Source organism: Rhinatrema bivittatum, chromosome 8, assembly GCF_901001135.1.
Source record: "Rhinatrema bivittatum chromosome 8, aRhiBiv1.1, whole genome shotgun sequence".
NCBI lineage: Eukaryota > Metazoa > Chordata > Amphibia > Gymnophiona > Rhinatrematidae > Rhinatrema > Rhinatrema bivittatum.
Window position 1 is genome coordinate 30,231,757 of NC_042622.1, and position 14,945 is coordinate 30,246,701.

At 45.8% G+C, this 14,945-nt stretch overlaps 1 protein-coding gene across 3 annotated transcripts in view; it reads right to left on the reverse strand.

The window, feature by feature from the left end:
* The window catches only part of SLC9A8 (solute carrier family 9 member A8), a 220,172-nt gene that overhangs the window by 137,355 nt on the left and 67,872 nt on the right, over positions 1 to 14,945 (reverse strand). For all 3 annotated transcript variants that reach the window (XM_029612295.1, XM_029612294.1, XM_029612296.1), the window contains one exon: positions 14,499 to 14,533. In XM_029612295.1, coding sequence (XP_029468155.1) covers positions 14,499 to 14,533 — 35 coding nt within the window. The remainder of the gene's footprint in view (positions 1 to 14,498; positions 14,534 to 14,945) is intronic.

The window sequence follows — 14,945 nt, forward strand, 5'->3', positions numbered from 1 at the left end:
CCGGCTGCCCCCAGGAGGCAGGGGAGCCGCGGTGCGCGCCTCCAGAGGAGGGCAGAGAGGACTGTAAGAAGAAGTAAGTTAACTTTTGTTACACTTTATTTACAATATTTTAATAACATGTCAAGTCGCTTTTCGCCCTGCGCCTTGCTTCGCGAGGAGGGGAGAGAAGACTGGGGCTGCCCCGGAGACCGGCGGCCAGGGCAGGTGAGCAGGGGCTGGGGGAAAGTTTGCCGTCTACCCTTACCCCTGCCTCTAACGCAGGGGTAGGGGTAGGTGGTAAATTAGCAGGTTAAACGCGCGGCTAAACTGCAGGTTAAAAAGGCGATAGTCGGGGCGCACATTACTGAATGGGAGGGAATACCTAATCCGATCGTTTACATCTCATATACATGCCGCGGGCGGAAAGGGTTACCCGTTGATTTAAAAAAGCGGTAAGGATGGGTTAAAAGGGATAGTGAATCGCGGGTTGGACTTACGCGGCCAAATTGTGAGTAAACAGCGGGTTAGAAATGGGGTAACTGCGGCCGCTCTTTACTGTATCGACCCGCAAGTTTGAAGTCTCTGCCCAGTATGGCCCAGGAGCAGCTGATAATTAACCTTTTTCAATTTAGTAGGATCCTTATATAAACGAATCCCTAAATACTTAATGGAATCAAAAAGACCAGTGCATAATGAAATCGGGTCCACATGTACCTGCTACTTCATCTCACATAGGTATGGTCTCTGATTAATCTAAATTTAGTTTCAGGCCTGCCAAATTGCCATAATCTGAGAATTCTCTGAGGAGCTCTGGAAGAGAGGATCTGGGATCACCAATAGGAATTAAGATGTCATCAGCAAAAGTCGCCAATTTAAAAGACAAATCCTTTTGACAAGCTAATGGAGTCCCAGTGATATTCACATTTTCTCCTATTTTTTGAAGTAACGGTTCCAAGGAGAGAATAAAAAGAAGGAGCAACAGGGGGCAACCTTGCCTGGTACCTCTGGCTAAGGGAAACACATCTGACCTAGTTCCATTTACCAGAACTGAGGCTATAGGATTACTATATAAAGTCTCAATAACCCATAAAAAAATACCCCTCAATCTCCACTTTTTTTAAATCACTTCAAACAAAGTTCCAGTTAACCCAATAAAAAGCTTTTTCTGCATCAAAACTCAAAAGCAATGAAGGTAGGTGCTTCCAAATGTTAATCTCCATGGATGCCACTACTCTGTGTACATTATAGACTGTGTGTGTAACTTTGATAAAAGCCAACTTGTTCCACCTCTATCAACCCCGGGAGAACCTTCGCCAACCTATAAGCAGAAATATTTGCCAAAATTTTTATATCGAAATGTAAAAGGGAAATAGGTCTATAAGCTCCTGGAAGCAAGAGATCCCGCCCTGACTTTGGCAAGACTATAAGAGCTTTGTTGGGAGAGAAGGGGAAACTATCCTTGCCAAAAAGCTCTCCATATGCCGCTCTCATGGGATGCAACAATTTATTACCCAAAATCTTATAGAATTCAGCTGAATAGCTATCTGGACCTGGTGCTTTCATCAATTTAGATTGCTGGATTCTCTGTTGTATTTCCTGTATATATGTATTTATTTATTTGGAACTTTTTTATACCGACATTCATGTGCAAAAGAACATATCAGATCGGTTTACATCGAAACGAGGAACGGCATAACAACGAATGCATTACATCGAACAAGGGATACAGGTAACTGGGATCCAATGGGTATGGATAAATACAGAGCTCCTCCAGAGAGCGATAACTGCTCTAAACTGTTATAATACACCAAACAGAGTAAATGTTATAGCTTCTCTAATTAATTCTCATTTAAAAGAGATAAACCTATCCCCTCCAAATATTTCCAAATGTCATTCCCTTCTACCAACTCTGCTTTTGTATACAGAATGATAAAAAGATCTAAATATAGAAGGTATATCTTTACCAGAGTTTACCATTTTTCCTGTGGAATCCTTCATGGCTTTATATAATTTTGATCCTTCCACTATTTTACAACCTTTGCTAAAAATTTCATTGATTTGTTATTATAATGAAACATTTTACTTTTGTAATAAACCAAATTCTTCTTTGCTCCTTGAGGTGGTAACATATTCAGTGATGCCTGAACCATAAGGAAATTGGCCTTAGTAACCCTAGATGGATTAGCAACATATGACTTAAGCAACTTTCAGTCTGTCCTGAAGTCTTAATTTCATTAGTCATACGCTTAATCTCTTACATGAGTGCAGAAAGGATCTCCCCTCTCAAAACAACTTTAGCCGCTTCCCAGAAAAGAATTTGCGACTTCTGGTGTCTTTATTATTGCCAACATACTTGCCCCAAGTACTCAGCAGAAAATCCCTAAAGTGGTGACTTGTATAGAGATATTTGGGGAAGCGCCACATTCGTGCTAAATCAACCAGTTGCAGCCCTTCCATGTCAAACCAAACTAACGCATGATCTTACACTGCAAGGGGGTAAATTTCAGCCCTTGAAACCAGACCATAATCTTCCTTTCACATCAGAAGATAATCTATCCTATCCTGGAGCAAGTCTCGTAAGCCACGTATCCACCAAATCCAAACCCTGACACAGATATTTGGTGCCTCCCACTAAAGTTGTTGATGAACCATCTAGGACAGGATCATGTACACAACTGAAATCTCCCACCACAATTATGAGGCCATGTGTAAAATCAGCTAATAAATGGAGTGGTTTTGTGGGAAAAAAAATGTTCATACACATTCGGGGCATAGTCATTAAAAACTGTAATTGTTTTACCATATAAGGAGCCAGACACCAATATAAATCTGCCCTCTGGATCTTCAATTTGTTGGGAAATTTGCAAAGGGACATTATGCCCTATTAGAACTGCTACATCCACTTTCTTTGTTCCCGATTGGGAAGAAAACACCTGCCCTACCCATTGTTTACATAACTTCTGATGCTCCGCTTTATCCAAATGAGTTCCTTGGATTAAAGCAGTAATTTTGCATCCGCTTAGATGGGCTATCTGGAATGTCTCCTGGGTTGGATCAGTTATCAAGAGATACAAAATATTACAGCCTCTGCAAAGCCTGTAATATTTTGTATCTCTTGATAACTGATCCAACCCAGGAGACATTCCAGATAGCCCATCTAAGCGGATGCGAAATTACTGGTATATAGAATTAGCAAAGTTGCATAATCTACAAACTCACATCATATAGAACCAGCCTTCCCAGCCTAAATCCGAATCCTCCACCACCAGCAGAAATGATTTTCCAACTTCAAAGTAGTAATAGATCACCAAACGTAGGACATATGTACCATACCCCCCATCCCACACAACCCTTGCTCCCCCTTCTCCCCACCAGACTCATTTCCCAACCCCAACCCCCCACCAAACCCTCCCTTCCCCACAAAACCAATAACAATAGAAATATCACACTCAACAGCCCAACCATGGGCAAAATTGGTCTGTATAAAGTGTGTAGGGACCCCCACTCTCCTTTTAACAAATCTACACTAATCTGCCTAAAGAGCCCATGTAAAGTGAATAAAGAAAAAACAAAAATAACTCTGTGCCTACTGAAGTTAGAATCACAATCCGCACATTTTTCTCGTATGACCAGTCCTGAAAGTGTTTGTGCCGAATCACTTGCTCTGTTATACCTTGTAGGTATAACAGTACAGCAGAAGATCCATCCAGAAGCACGTTGAGTAAAGGGAACACTATAACTTAGAAGAAACATTCTCAAACTCCAGCGAAAACTAAGTATAGTTTCAAGGCCAGCTGCATAGGCTGATAAAGAGCAGCACATTACCATCTCTCACGAACATTATTTATGCAGAGTAAACAAAGTTCCATCAAAAGCTGTCCTCATGTATTCACTGGACTCAAAGTTGCCAAAAAAGCATCAGCCTCTGCTACAGAAGTATAAATCACGTTTATTAGTCTGAGTGATTCTTAGTTTCACTGGGTATAATAGCGCAAAGGGGAGATTAAGCTCTACAAGTTTTACACGTCGGAGAGAAAGCGAAGTTGCTTACCTGTAACAGGTGCTCTCCTAGGACAGCAGGATCTTCACATGTGGTTGACATCATCAGATGGAGCCCAGCACGGAAAACTTCTGAGCATGCCCAGCAAGCCACTATCCACACGTCCATATGGGGTCTCTCTCTACAGTCTCGTAAGCAAATTACGAAAAAATAAAAAAACAACCACCACTAAGAGAAAACAACTCCACGGGGTGGCAGGCGAGTTTCCTGAGGACTAACATCTTTCTGTCCCAGGAGAACACATGTTAAAGGTAAACAACTTCGCTTTCTCCTAGGACAAGCAGGATGGTAGTCCTCACATGTGGGTGAATCTCTAGCTACAGGCTGGCCCCGATGAATAAAAGGACCAACAGACACCAAACAGGTGCCAACGGGCACAACAACATAAGTGCTGCTGGTAACAGCAGGGACGGTCTGAACCCAAACCAGGGGCCTTAGGTAGGAAGAGTTGGGTTCACAACTGAAAGAGATTCCTGAGGACAGACTGGCTGTTAGAGTCAAAAGAGACAAAAAGTTGGGTGGACTGTCTGTGGCCTGCCATCCGGTCCAGGTAGAAGGCGAAGGCCCTCTTCTTACAATAGAGTATATGCAGCGCCTTTTCCCCTTGGCTGGAATGAGGCCTAAGGAAAAAGTAGGCAGGTTGATGGATTGATAAATACAGAAATCTGTCACCACCTATGGCAGGAAGCTAAAGTGGGTATGCAGAACCACCCTGTCATGGAAAAACCTCGTGTAGGGCAGATAAATCACCAAGGCGTGCAGCTCACTGACTCTGCACACAGACGCGATTGCCACCAAGAAAATGACGTTCCAGGTCAAATACTTGAGCGTCGAGGAGCGCAGTGGCTCAAACGGTGGTTTCATCAGCCGAGCCAACACTACGTTAAGGTCCCCAGGACACCGCTAGGGTCCATAGGGGAGGCCACAGCTGAACTAAACCATGCATGAACTGCCCCACAATCGGCTGCACAGAGATGGGCGAAACCATCCACCCCCTGGTGGTAAGCTCCTATAGCACTGAGATGCACCGGGGTTGGATTTTAAGCCCAGCCTCCAAGAGGCATAGTAGATAAACCAGGAGGTCCAGATTCGGGCAGGAGAAGGGGGGAGGGGGGTCAAAATTTTTTTGCTCACACCAGATGGCAAACCTCCTTCATTTCAGTGCATAAGACTTCCTTGAAGCCACTCGAGACACCTCCTCAGAGATCAAGAGGCTGCAAGATCAACTACTCAACATCCAGGCCGTAAGGGACAGGGCCTGGAGGTTGAGGTGGTGCAGCTTGCCCTGATCCTGCGTGAGAAGGTCTGGGGCAGTCCCGAGACAGATCAGGCCCTGCCGGGAGAGCTCTCACAGGAACCAAACCTGTCTCAGTCAATGGGGGATTATGAGGATCATGGTCCCCTGATACTCGTGAAGCTTCGAGAGTCTTCGCTACTAATGAGAGTGGAGGATATGCATATAGGAGGCCCCATCCCCAGCAGAGGGCAAAGGCATCCGTAACTGGCTGGCTGTCTGCCCTGGACAGGGAGCAGTACTGAGGAACCTTCCTGTTGCAGGGGGCGGCAAATAGATCCACGTCCGGGGTTCCCCAGAGACAGAAGATTTGATCCGCCACCTCCTACATCAGGGACCACTTGTGGGGTTAGAAGGTGCGACTCAGCCTGTCTGCCAGGGTGTTTTCCATCCTGGCACAACATCCTCTGAGCCAGGGCCCAGGACCAGGTCAGCACCGCCTCCTGACAGAGGAGGAAGGATATGGGGCCCCCTTACTTGTTGATATTCCACATGGCAACCTAGATTTCTGTCCGAATGAGGACCACGTGATTGGCCAGGTGAACCTGGAAGGCCCACAGTGCATACCGGATTGCTCTCAGCTCCAAGAAGTTTATCTGACACCGGGCTTCTTGAGCGATCCAAAGACCCTGGGTGTGGAGGCCATTGACGTGGGCTCCCCAACCTAGGTGAGATGCTTCTGTGGTGAGAATAATCCTAGTTGGGGGAGCCTGAAATGGCATACCCTGCTCCAGAATGGAATGGGATCTCCACCAAGCCAGGGAATCCCTGAGAGTGGGGGAAACCTGGACACGAACCTGGAGATCTTGGGTGGCCTGCTGCCACTGAGAGTGCAGGGACCAATGGGCTTGGCGCATATGCAGATGGGCGAACAGGGTGACATGGACGGTTGTGGCCATGTGCCCCAGAAGCTGCAACAATTGTCTTGCTGGCAGTAGTTGGCTCTCCTGGATCTCCCCCGCCATGGACTGCAACGCTCAAACCCTGTCGTGGGGCAAAAAGGCCTTTGCCTGCGTCGCATTCAACACAGCGCCTATGAAATCCAGCCGTGACGACAAACTGAGATGGGATTTTGGGTAATTGATTAAAAACCCCAGCTGCTCCAATACCTGAATGGTCCAGCGTACCGACCACAATGCTCCTGCTTGAGTGTCGCTCTTGACCAACCAGTCGTCCAGGTATGGAAAGACCTGGATATCCAGCTGACGTAAACAGGCACCCATCATGGTCAAACACTATGGGGTAGATTTTATAAATTTGCGCGCGCGCGTACTTTTGCTCGTGCACCAGGCGCGCCTCAAAATTCACGCTGCTCACCCGACTCGCCCCCAACACGCCCCCATTGCAAAGCCCCTGGACTTACGCGTGTCCCGGGGCTTGCGCGCGCCGCCGAGCCTATGCAAAATAGGCTCGGCACGCGCAGGGGCCTTTTAAGAGGGTTACGCGCATAACTTATGCGCGTAACCCTTTTAAAATCCGGCCCTTTGTGAAGACCCTTGGCGGGGAGTCCAAGACAAATGGAAGCACATGGTATTGAAAATTCCAGCGAACCACCACAAAGTGGAGATACTTCCGGTGACTGGGAGAGTTCTCGATGTGGGTGTATCCATCTTTCAGGTCGAGGGAACAAGAGGGGAATTAGGGTGCCCAAAGATACCATCTTGAACTTTTCCCTTTTCAGAAACCTGTTCAAGGCTCACAGAAAGAGAATGGGATGGAGGTCTCCTGTTTTCTTTGGAATCAAAAAAATAATAGGAGTAAAACCCCCACCCCTGTTGTTCCCGAGGGACAGGCTCTACTGCCCTGACCATTAGTAGGGCAGAAAGTTCCACTACAAGCAAGTCCAGATGCGAGATGGGACCCCAAAGTGGGCACAGGAGAGAATCCTGTGGGTCAGCCATGAGATTCAACCTGTAACCGTGCCGGATGGTTGACAGGACCCACTGATCTGACATCATGGACGGCCACCAGTCCGCAAAGAATTGGAGCCAGACCCCGACCGGCAGGTCCTCTGGCACTGGTCAATTCCACTGGCTTATGCTCCCTCGCAGCCAGTTAAAACCCCATAGCAGGGCTAGCCTAGGGTGCTGGCTGGGGCCTGGGACCCCGTGGCTGATGAGATCTGCCCCTTGCTATGGTCGAGACAGAGGGGCAGGAGGGTAGTACTTCTGTTGCCTGTAGAAGGGTCTCCTTGGCCCAGGCCAGGAAGGCCTCTTGGAAGCCAATGGAGAGAATGAGACCATAGCCGACAACTGCTGGAAGTTCTCATGGTGATCCTTCAGCTATGCGACTGCATCTTTCACCTTATCACTGAAAAGGTTATCCCCAGTGCAAGGCAGGTCAGCCTGAACCTCAGAGCAAAGGTTCAAGGCACAGAACCAAGCGAGACGCCTTGCTGAGATGCCGGCAGCAGCTATGCAGCCCGCAGTCTCAAAAACATTGTAGGCCATACATACTTCATGCTTCCCACACTCAAGGACCTGACGAACAATAGCCATAAGGGCTTCTTGAGGCTGCTGGGCAAGGCCATCCGCAACTTCCTGGACCTGCATCAGTATATTGGGTCATGTATAACAGGTAGGAAGCAATACGGGCCACCAACATGGAGCCCTGGAACACTCTCCTACCCATTGCATCTCATGCCCTATTCTCCTTGCCAGGCAGGCTGAGGCATGAGTCTTCGACCTTTTTTTGCTTTCTTCAGTGCAGACTCTATCATCACATATTGTTGGGGCAGCTGGTGCTTTTTGAAGCCCACAGCTGGAAGGCTCGTAGAGATATACTCTACGAGCCTTCCAGTTCATTGAGGCCACGGAGAGGGGGTGTTTCCAGAGTCGAAGGAGCAGTTCTTGGAGAATCTCGTGGATGGGGACTGCTACCACTTCCTTTGGGGCATCCATAAACAGGAGAATCACCAGCATTTTGTGGTAGGCATCCTCTTCAAACAAATTGGAAGAGTATGGCTTCAGCCATAGCCCAGACAAAACCCGTGTAGGTCAGGTCCTCCAGTGGGGACAGACACTGCTCCTCCAAGGGAGAGGGTATCGACGGAAGACCTCTGGAATCCACCAATGAGGTATCGAGATATCCCTTCCCCAAGGGTCATAAGGGTCCTCAGGCTGAGGAGCACTGGGCAAGTCTCAGGGCAGAGATAGCGAGGGACTCAGAGTGAAAGGGGGACCTGATGGACCAGGCAACAGCCCTGGTAGCACAGGGTGGGGCACGGAGGGTTCCAGTGGTGCAGAAGGCACCAACAGTCCCTCGTCCCCGAAGGAGTCCTCAACAAGGACTGGCTCAGATGCCCGCCAGGCCACCGAGGAATCGTGAGGTGTCGGCAACAATTGTGTTGGGAGGATACAAAGGAGGACATCAAGACGATGCAACAACGGTTCCAAACCAGATACCACAGGCATCGACACCAGCACAAACGTCGGCATTGGTGAAAACACTGGAGTTGGGAAAGGCACCAGCATCGGTGGTGGGAGCACCATCTCCCTATTGCGCAAAGTGCTTTCTACTGCTAAGGCACACCCGACGCTCCAGCTCCACCTCGAAAGCCTCCGCTGAAAGGAAAAGCTGAGAAGGTAGAGGAGAGGCCAGTTCCTCTTTGGGATGCCTAGGGGGGTCAATGCCTGACACCAGGATCAGTGTGGATGGCCCTGGGCCACCAGACTCAAGGGAGAATGGGGCCTCCTCTCGTCGGGGCCGCTTCGGGGGCAAGGCGGCAAGCGCTGAGGCCAGCACCGGGTGAGGACGAAGATCAGTAGCAGTGTTTCCCACTGTGCTCAGCCTGGTGTTTTCCCGGCGCCCAGGACGAGGACGATGATCCAGATGTCCACGACTTTGAGGAGTCTGACACAGGTCAATCCCCAGAGCCTCTCCCCCTGGAGATTCTTGGAGAAGGAGTGGCCAATGAAGGATGGATAACAAAGGGTTCCGCCGGTCCTTGGGCATTGATGGCATCGATGCCGTGGTGGAGGGTTTAGACTTACCCAAACCGAAAACCTTCTCCATTTATCCAGTCTGGCCCAATGGCCCTTTGGAGTCATCTGCACTCACAGATCGCAGCCCCAGATATAGTGCGATGTCCCCAGGCACAGGATGCATACTTCATGAGGATATGTTAAGGGCATATTCCAGGGACACCGACAGAAGACTGATGCTGCCATGAGGTGCACAGAAGACCGCACGGATATGACCACCAGCGGACACCAAAGGAGAGGAAAAAAACTCACCGACTAGAGAGAAAAACCAACAGAGAACCGGAGAGAGATCTAGCGCAGAGCAAAAAACGAACTTTCTGGAACTTTTTCCACAAAAAGAACAAGAGCTCCACCACCGCAAGGCAGTAGCTCCGCGAAAAAGAAGAGCCTGAAGAGAGACCCCGAGTGGACAGTGGCATGCTGGGCATGCTCAGTGTGCCAGTCAACGTTTCTAAAAAGTTTGACAGACGTTTTCCATGCCGGGCTCCATCTTATGATGTCACCCACATGTGAGGACAAACATACTGCTCTCCTAGGAGAACGCCTTTCTCTGCACAGACACTCCCACCGAAAAATCCTGAAAGATTAGTATAGGCGCCCCTTCAAAAATAAGATCTTTATTTTTCCTGTATGCCATCAAGATATAATGTTTTTGGGCAAAATTCAGAGATTTTGTCAGTACCGGGCATGGCCTATTTCTATTAGGCATTTTAGTGCCCAAGCAATTGGCCCACTCCACATGGATCTTACCATGTAAGATCCATGTGGAGTGGGCCAATGCACGCAGTAACCAGTCTTCTATGATGTTTGCTAAATTTCTGTCTTTTATCATTTCAGGGAAGCCAATGAAGCACAAGTTGCTCCTCCTGGAGCGATTTTCCAGGTACTCTAACTTCTTAGCCTGTTTGTCCACCAGTGTTTTTAAGGCGTGCACTTCGCTTTCTAGCATGACCATATGATCATCCAGGCCCAAGACATTTGATTCCAGCTCCAACATTTGCTTCCCCTTTTCCGTGAGCAATGCATTGGCATCATCGAGAGTCAATCTTTACAAAATTTTCCCTCCAGTACCAAAGCTACTGCATTAGCCAGGTCGTTTATATTAAAGTTCAGCACTACTGGAGAACCTGGGCCATTGCTCGCCTCCACCATTTTACTGCTTCCTGCCCACATTCTCTCTCTCTCTCTCTCTTTGCGCACAACTTTGGTAGACATCTAGACTCACCGGAACATGGCTCTCACTGCGCAAACAGACTGCCTTTTCTCACCCGTGTATTGTTAATCAGTAAATTGAAATTAAAATTCACTAAAGCCACATTTACTGCTGGTTGAGTGAGTGGGGTCCCAAAGACATGTCTTGCCCATCATATCACACCACGTGATCTCCACTCTTCAAATTTTAAACCAGGTGTCAGAGGGTCCCCACAGTCAGTACCCTTCACACACTTATTTTGCACAATGAAAAATTACCAACGCAAAATAGCTTAGATGGTATGTCTATCAATATGATGGAATCTTGAATGTTCAGCAAGATTTCTTTCCTGTATATTTTAAAGTGAAAAATATCTCCTTTAATTTCCTATTATAATACATAGAAACATGATGGCATAAAAAGACCATATGGCCCATCTAGTCTAGCCCTTACAATTCCCATCACTCCCTCAGAAATCCCCTGTGTCTATCCTATTCTATCTTGAATTCAGATACTGTTTTTTGCCTCCACCACCTCCACTGGGAGGCTGTTCCATGCCTCCACTACTCTCTTTAGGAAATATTTCTTTATAAGATTACTCCTGAGTTTACCTGTTTTCACTCGCACACCATGACCCCTTGTTCTAGAGCATCCTGTTGAAAGAGGCTCACCTCCTGTGCAGGGAAACCTTTGCCATATTTACATATCACTATCATATCTACCCCTATCTCGCCTTTCCTCTAGGATATACACAGTTGTCTGCAAATTTTGAGAGTCTCTATTGGTAAGTCCGTTGTGAAAAGTTTTGAGTGAAGATTTATGGAAGTAATATCCAAAATGATTTTAAAACTATATTGTGATAGGGTTAGCTCCAGCTGTAGCACAGGGGATCTGGGTTCAGATCCCCAACATCCATCAGGACTGGTTTACCCAGGCCCGGAGAGAGAGGAATGGCACTTCTCTAGGCCTTGGAACAATGAGGGGTACTCCTCAATTATCCAGATATGCCATCTTGGGAAAAGAAAGCTGCAGGGACTGCCAACAGAGAAAACAATAAGTACAGCAAAACTATTTAGAGAATTTAAATACACACAATTATTGGCGATTCACAGATAAGAATGTATGTTACAGATCTAAATATGCAATAAAAATGTTAATTCTTGACAAAATACAATGAAGGAAACTAATTCATTTTCCTAGCAAGAATGTAGGACAGTGCTCCCAGTTGGGAAATGGTTTGCAAGAGTAAGTCAAAACGAAGACGATCAAATACAGTGTGCTAAGTGCACTAGTTACCAAATATTTTATGCATGCATCAATTACTAGCTGTGCCTACGCGAATGGGACATGGAGTCCTCTTGAAAAAGGAGAATATATAATGGAAACTGACATCTGAACCACACTTTTAAATATTTATTCACAGAGTAGCTAACAGAAAGGCTTGAAGTGGACCAAAACAAGGAGGTCATTTAAACAGACTATCAGTTTCCTCATTTGAAGTGTTCCTCTACTGGCTGATACAAAGAGGCCATGTTTTAAGACAATCATTTACTGTCTGCAATGATAATAAACATGCAAGAGTCCAACATGCTGCCTGCGTGTAAACAATATGCACTAACTACAGCACCAGAGGTTTATCCTTAATTATAGAAGACATTAATAGCGGCATGCTTTTTGTAATACAGTACTAAATTCCTGGCTCGGAATAAAGAGGTGTTACTGTACAACCAGCTCTCCAATTACAAGGCTGTGCACAGTTTTATTTATGGTTCAGAGACAAAAATAAAATGTTGAAATGACAAAGCTGATTTGTGTTTTATGTCTCTAAAGAAAAAAACGTATTGTGAAAGCTTTGCACATTTTCTTCCAGATGAAGACCTGGACCCCCTCCTGCAGCTTTCCTGTACACCAAGATCCCACCAGGGAGATCAGCCCTGGCATCTGTTCATGAAAATATTTCAGCACCCAGACTACATGCCCTGCTGGCAGCAACAGAGCTGGGAAGCTGTTTATTTTCACAGCTGCTTCAAGCACTGTGACCAGTTCAAGAAAATGAAAACTGCCTATCTGCAGACGCAAATAATCCCTGCGGCCCAAACAAAAACTAGACAATCACTCCCATGTGCCATTCAGGTGTGTCTTTTGCATATTAAATACTGGAGTTAAATATTAACACCCTCCAGGCCCTTTATCTCATAAAATGTAGTTCCAAGCAGGTTAGGATGTAGAAAAAAAGTCTATGAAGAACTGAATGAGGCAACATACATTTTTGTGTTTTTGAAACAGAGGCCTGTTGTATTTTTTTGCACTTTTTTTTTTTTTTTTTTTAACTCTGCAATCACATCGATGCTCCTAATATACAGGACTGCAGGTTACTTTGGTTTCTACATCTCTGCTTAATTGGGCACACTTTATTTTGTTCTTTAAATGTCAGCATTGACTTCTTACCTGAGTATGTCTGGCTATTTAAGACACTGAGAAATGGCTGAAACTGCTATACACTGAGGGTAATGCATTTCCACACAGAAATGGGGTTTTATAACATTGCCTGCCAACGTGCAGGTAAATTGAGGTGCGGTATGCCAGGTTCACGCACATGTTCACCCAGACCGTGCGAAAGTGCTCCCCAGGGTGTGGAGTTTTCACTTGTCCTCACACTTTTTGATGGTAAAAAGAATGCATTGGAGTTTACAGGCTCCGAGAGCAATTGTAACATTGGGTGGGATTGTTTTCCAAGTGAGTGTATGTGTATGTTCCTGTTGAAATTTGGTGTAACTTATGCACTTATTTGCTGAGCAAGTTATCCGCGATGTTACAAAATTACCTTCTTGGAACCTGAATATATTCTCTGCTGACTAAAAGGTCCTTACATACTTTATAATGTAACTTTCGCATCCTATGATCTAGACAGACAGCTTACATTTTATACAAGGAGGAAGTCTGTGTCTTGGTACAACTGCAGATGTGCAAAAAAAAAAAAAAAAAAAAAAAAAACCAGGCACATTTCAGCCTAGTTTGAGACTGACAGAATCTGTAGATATGCTCTGGACTTGCTGGAGAAATTTGTTAAAATCTGTCAATTTCCCCAGCAAAGCTGTGGAGAATTCAAGCATGATGTGGAGTTGTGGGAATGCACATCAAATGTGCAGCTGCAAAGCCCTCGGATCGTGTGAATGCGCATGAGCGCCACTACAGATTCGACAATTTGAGGGTCCACAGGGAATTATTATTACTGCAGTTCACTGAATTCATGTGACAGATCCTCCAGACAGTCATCTTGTGGGCTCTGCAAACTAACGTGCAATCTTTTTTTTTTTTCCCTACATCCCTAGATAAGAACATGCATTATCACGGCTGCCGAAGAGTATTCCTGATTTATGGTGCTCGGTTCCTTAAGCAAGACATTCTCCATCTGAATAAAAAATAACTAAATCAAATGGATAAAGTTCAAGGATTTATACAATCTGCAAAAATGTCACCTGGCGAAGAGACATTTTGTTTTATTTTTTATTTCCTTTTAATTCAGTTCAAATAGCATCTTTTTGTATTTGTCGATATCTAGAATAAAACAGTGTGTGGGATACTGAAAAAATGTTTCCAGGTCTCAAAGACTGTAAATAAGAGCACACATATGAGTGGACACAAGTACACGCATGGGCAATTTCCATACCCGCCCAACACTGATGCCCACACTAATTCTAGGGGCACTTTATAATTATTTTAATCAGAGAAACTTTCTGAATGGCCTTTCAGGCTGCCCCGGACTATATACAAAAGTAAACAAAACATTAAATCCATGGAACAATTTTCAAAGAGAAATTTAAGCCAATGTAAACTGTTTTTGAAAACTGCTCTCATGTTTTCAATTAAAACTTAAAAAAAAAAAGTCTTAATATAGAGAGGATAACATAAGAGCTTTATCTTCTCAGTCAGACAACAGTTTATACAAAATCTGGCCAATGCATGATGCTTGGTAACCTTCTCACTTACCTGTCTGTCATTGTAAGCTTATAAATTACTTCAGCCTACAAGAGAAATAAATCAGAATTAGGAAGCAGAATGTAAACGAGTTCTAAAACTGCTATGGGCCTTTTTTCCCCCCTAAAGATAAGCATCTTCAATAGAAAGCAAATTAAAAACACTAGAAATAAGGAGATCCCAAAATCCTTCTTTTCAAGGTCTGTTAATCTAACACTCGTTTGCACCGAGACCATAATCAGGGGGGGCTGAGAGGGGAAGCTGCCTGGGGCACAGAGAGCCTGGGGGGGGGGTGGAAATGACTGAAATGCAAGCCTGGGCCAGCAGCAGATCAAAAGTCAGAAAGATTGCCGCTCTCCTCCAACCAGTCAGATTAGCGGGGTACAAGGGAAAAGGGGCATGGATCAGGGGCGGGGGTGGGCCCCATGATGGCTCTGGTATGCATCAGTGCCAGCTTTG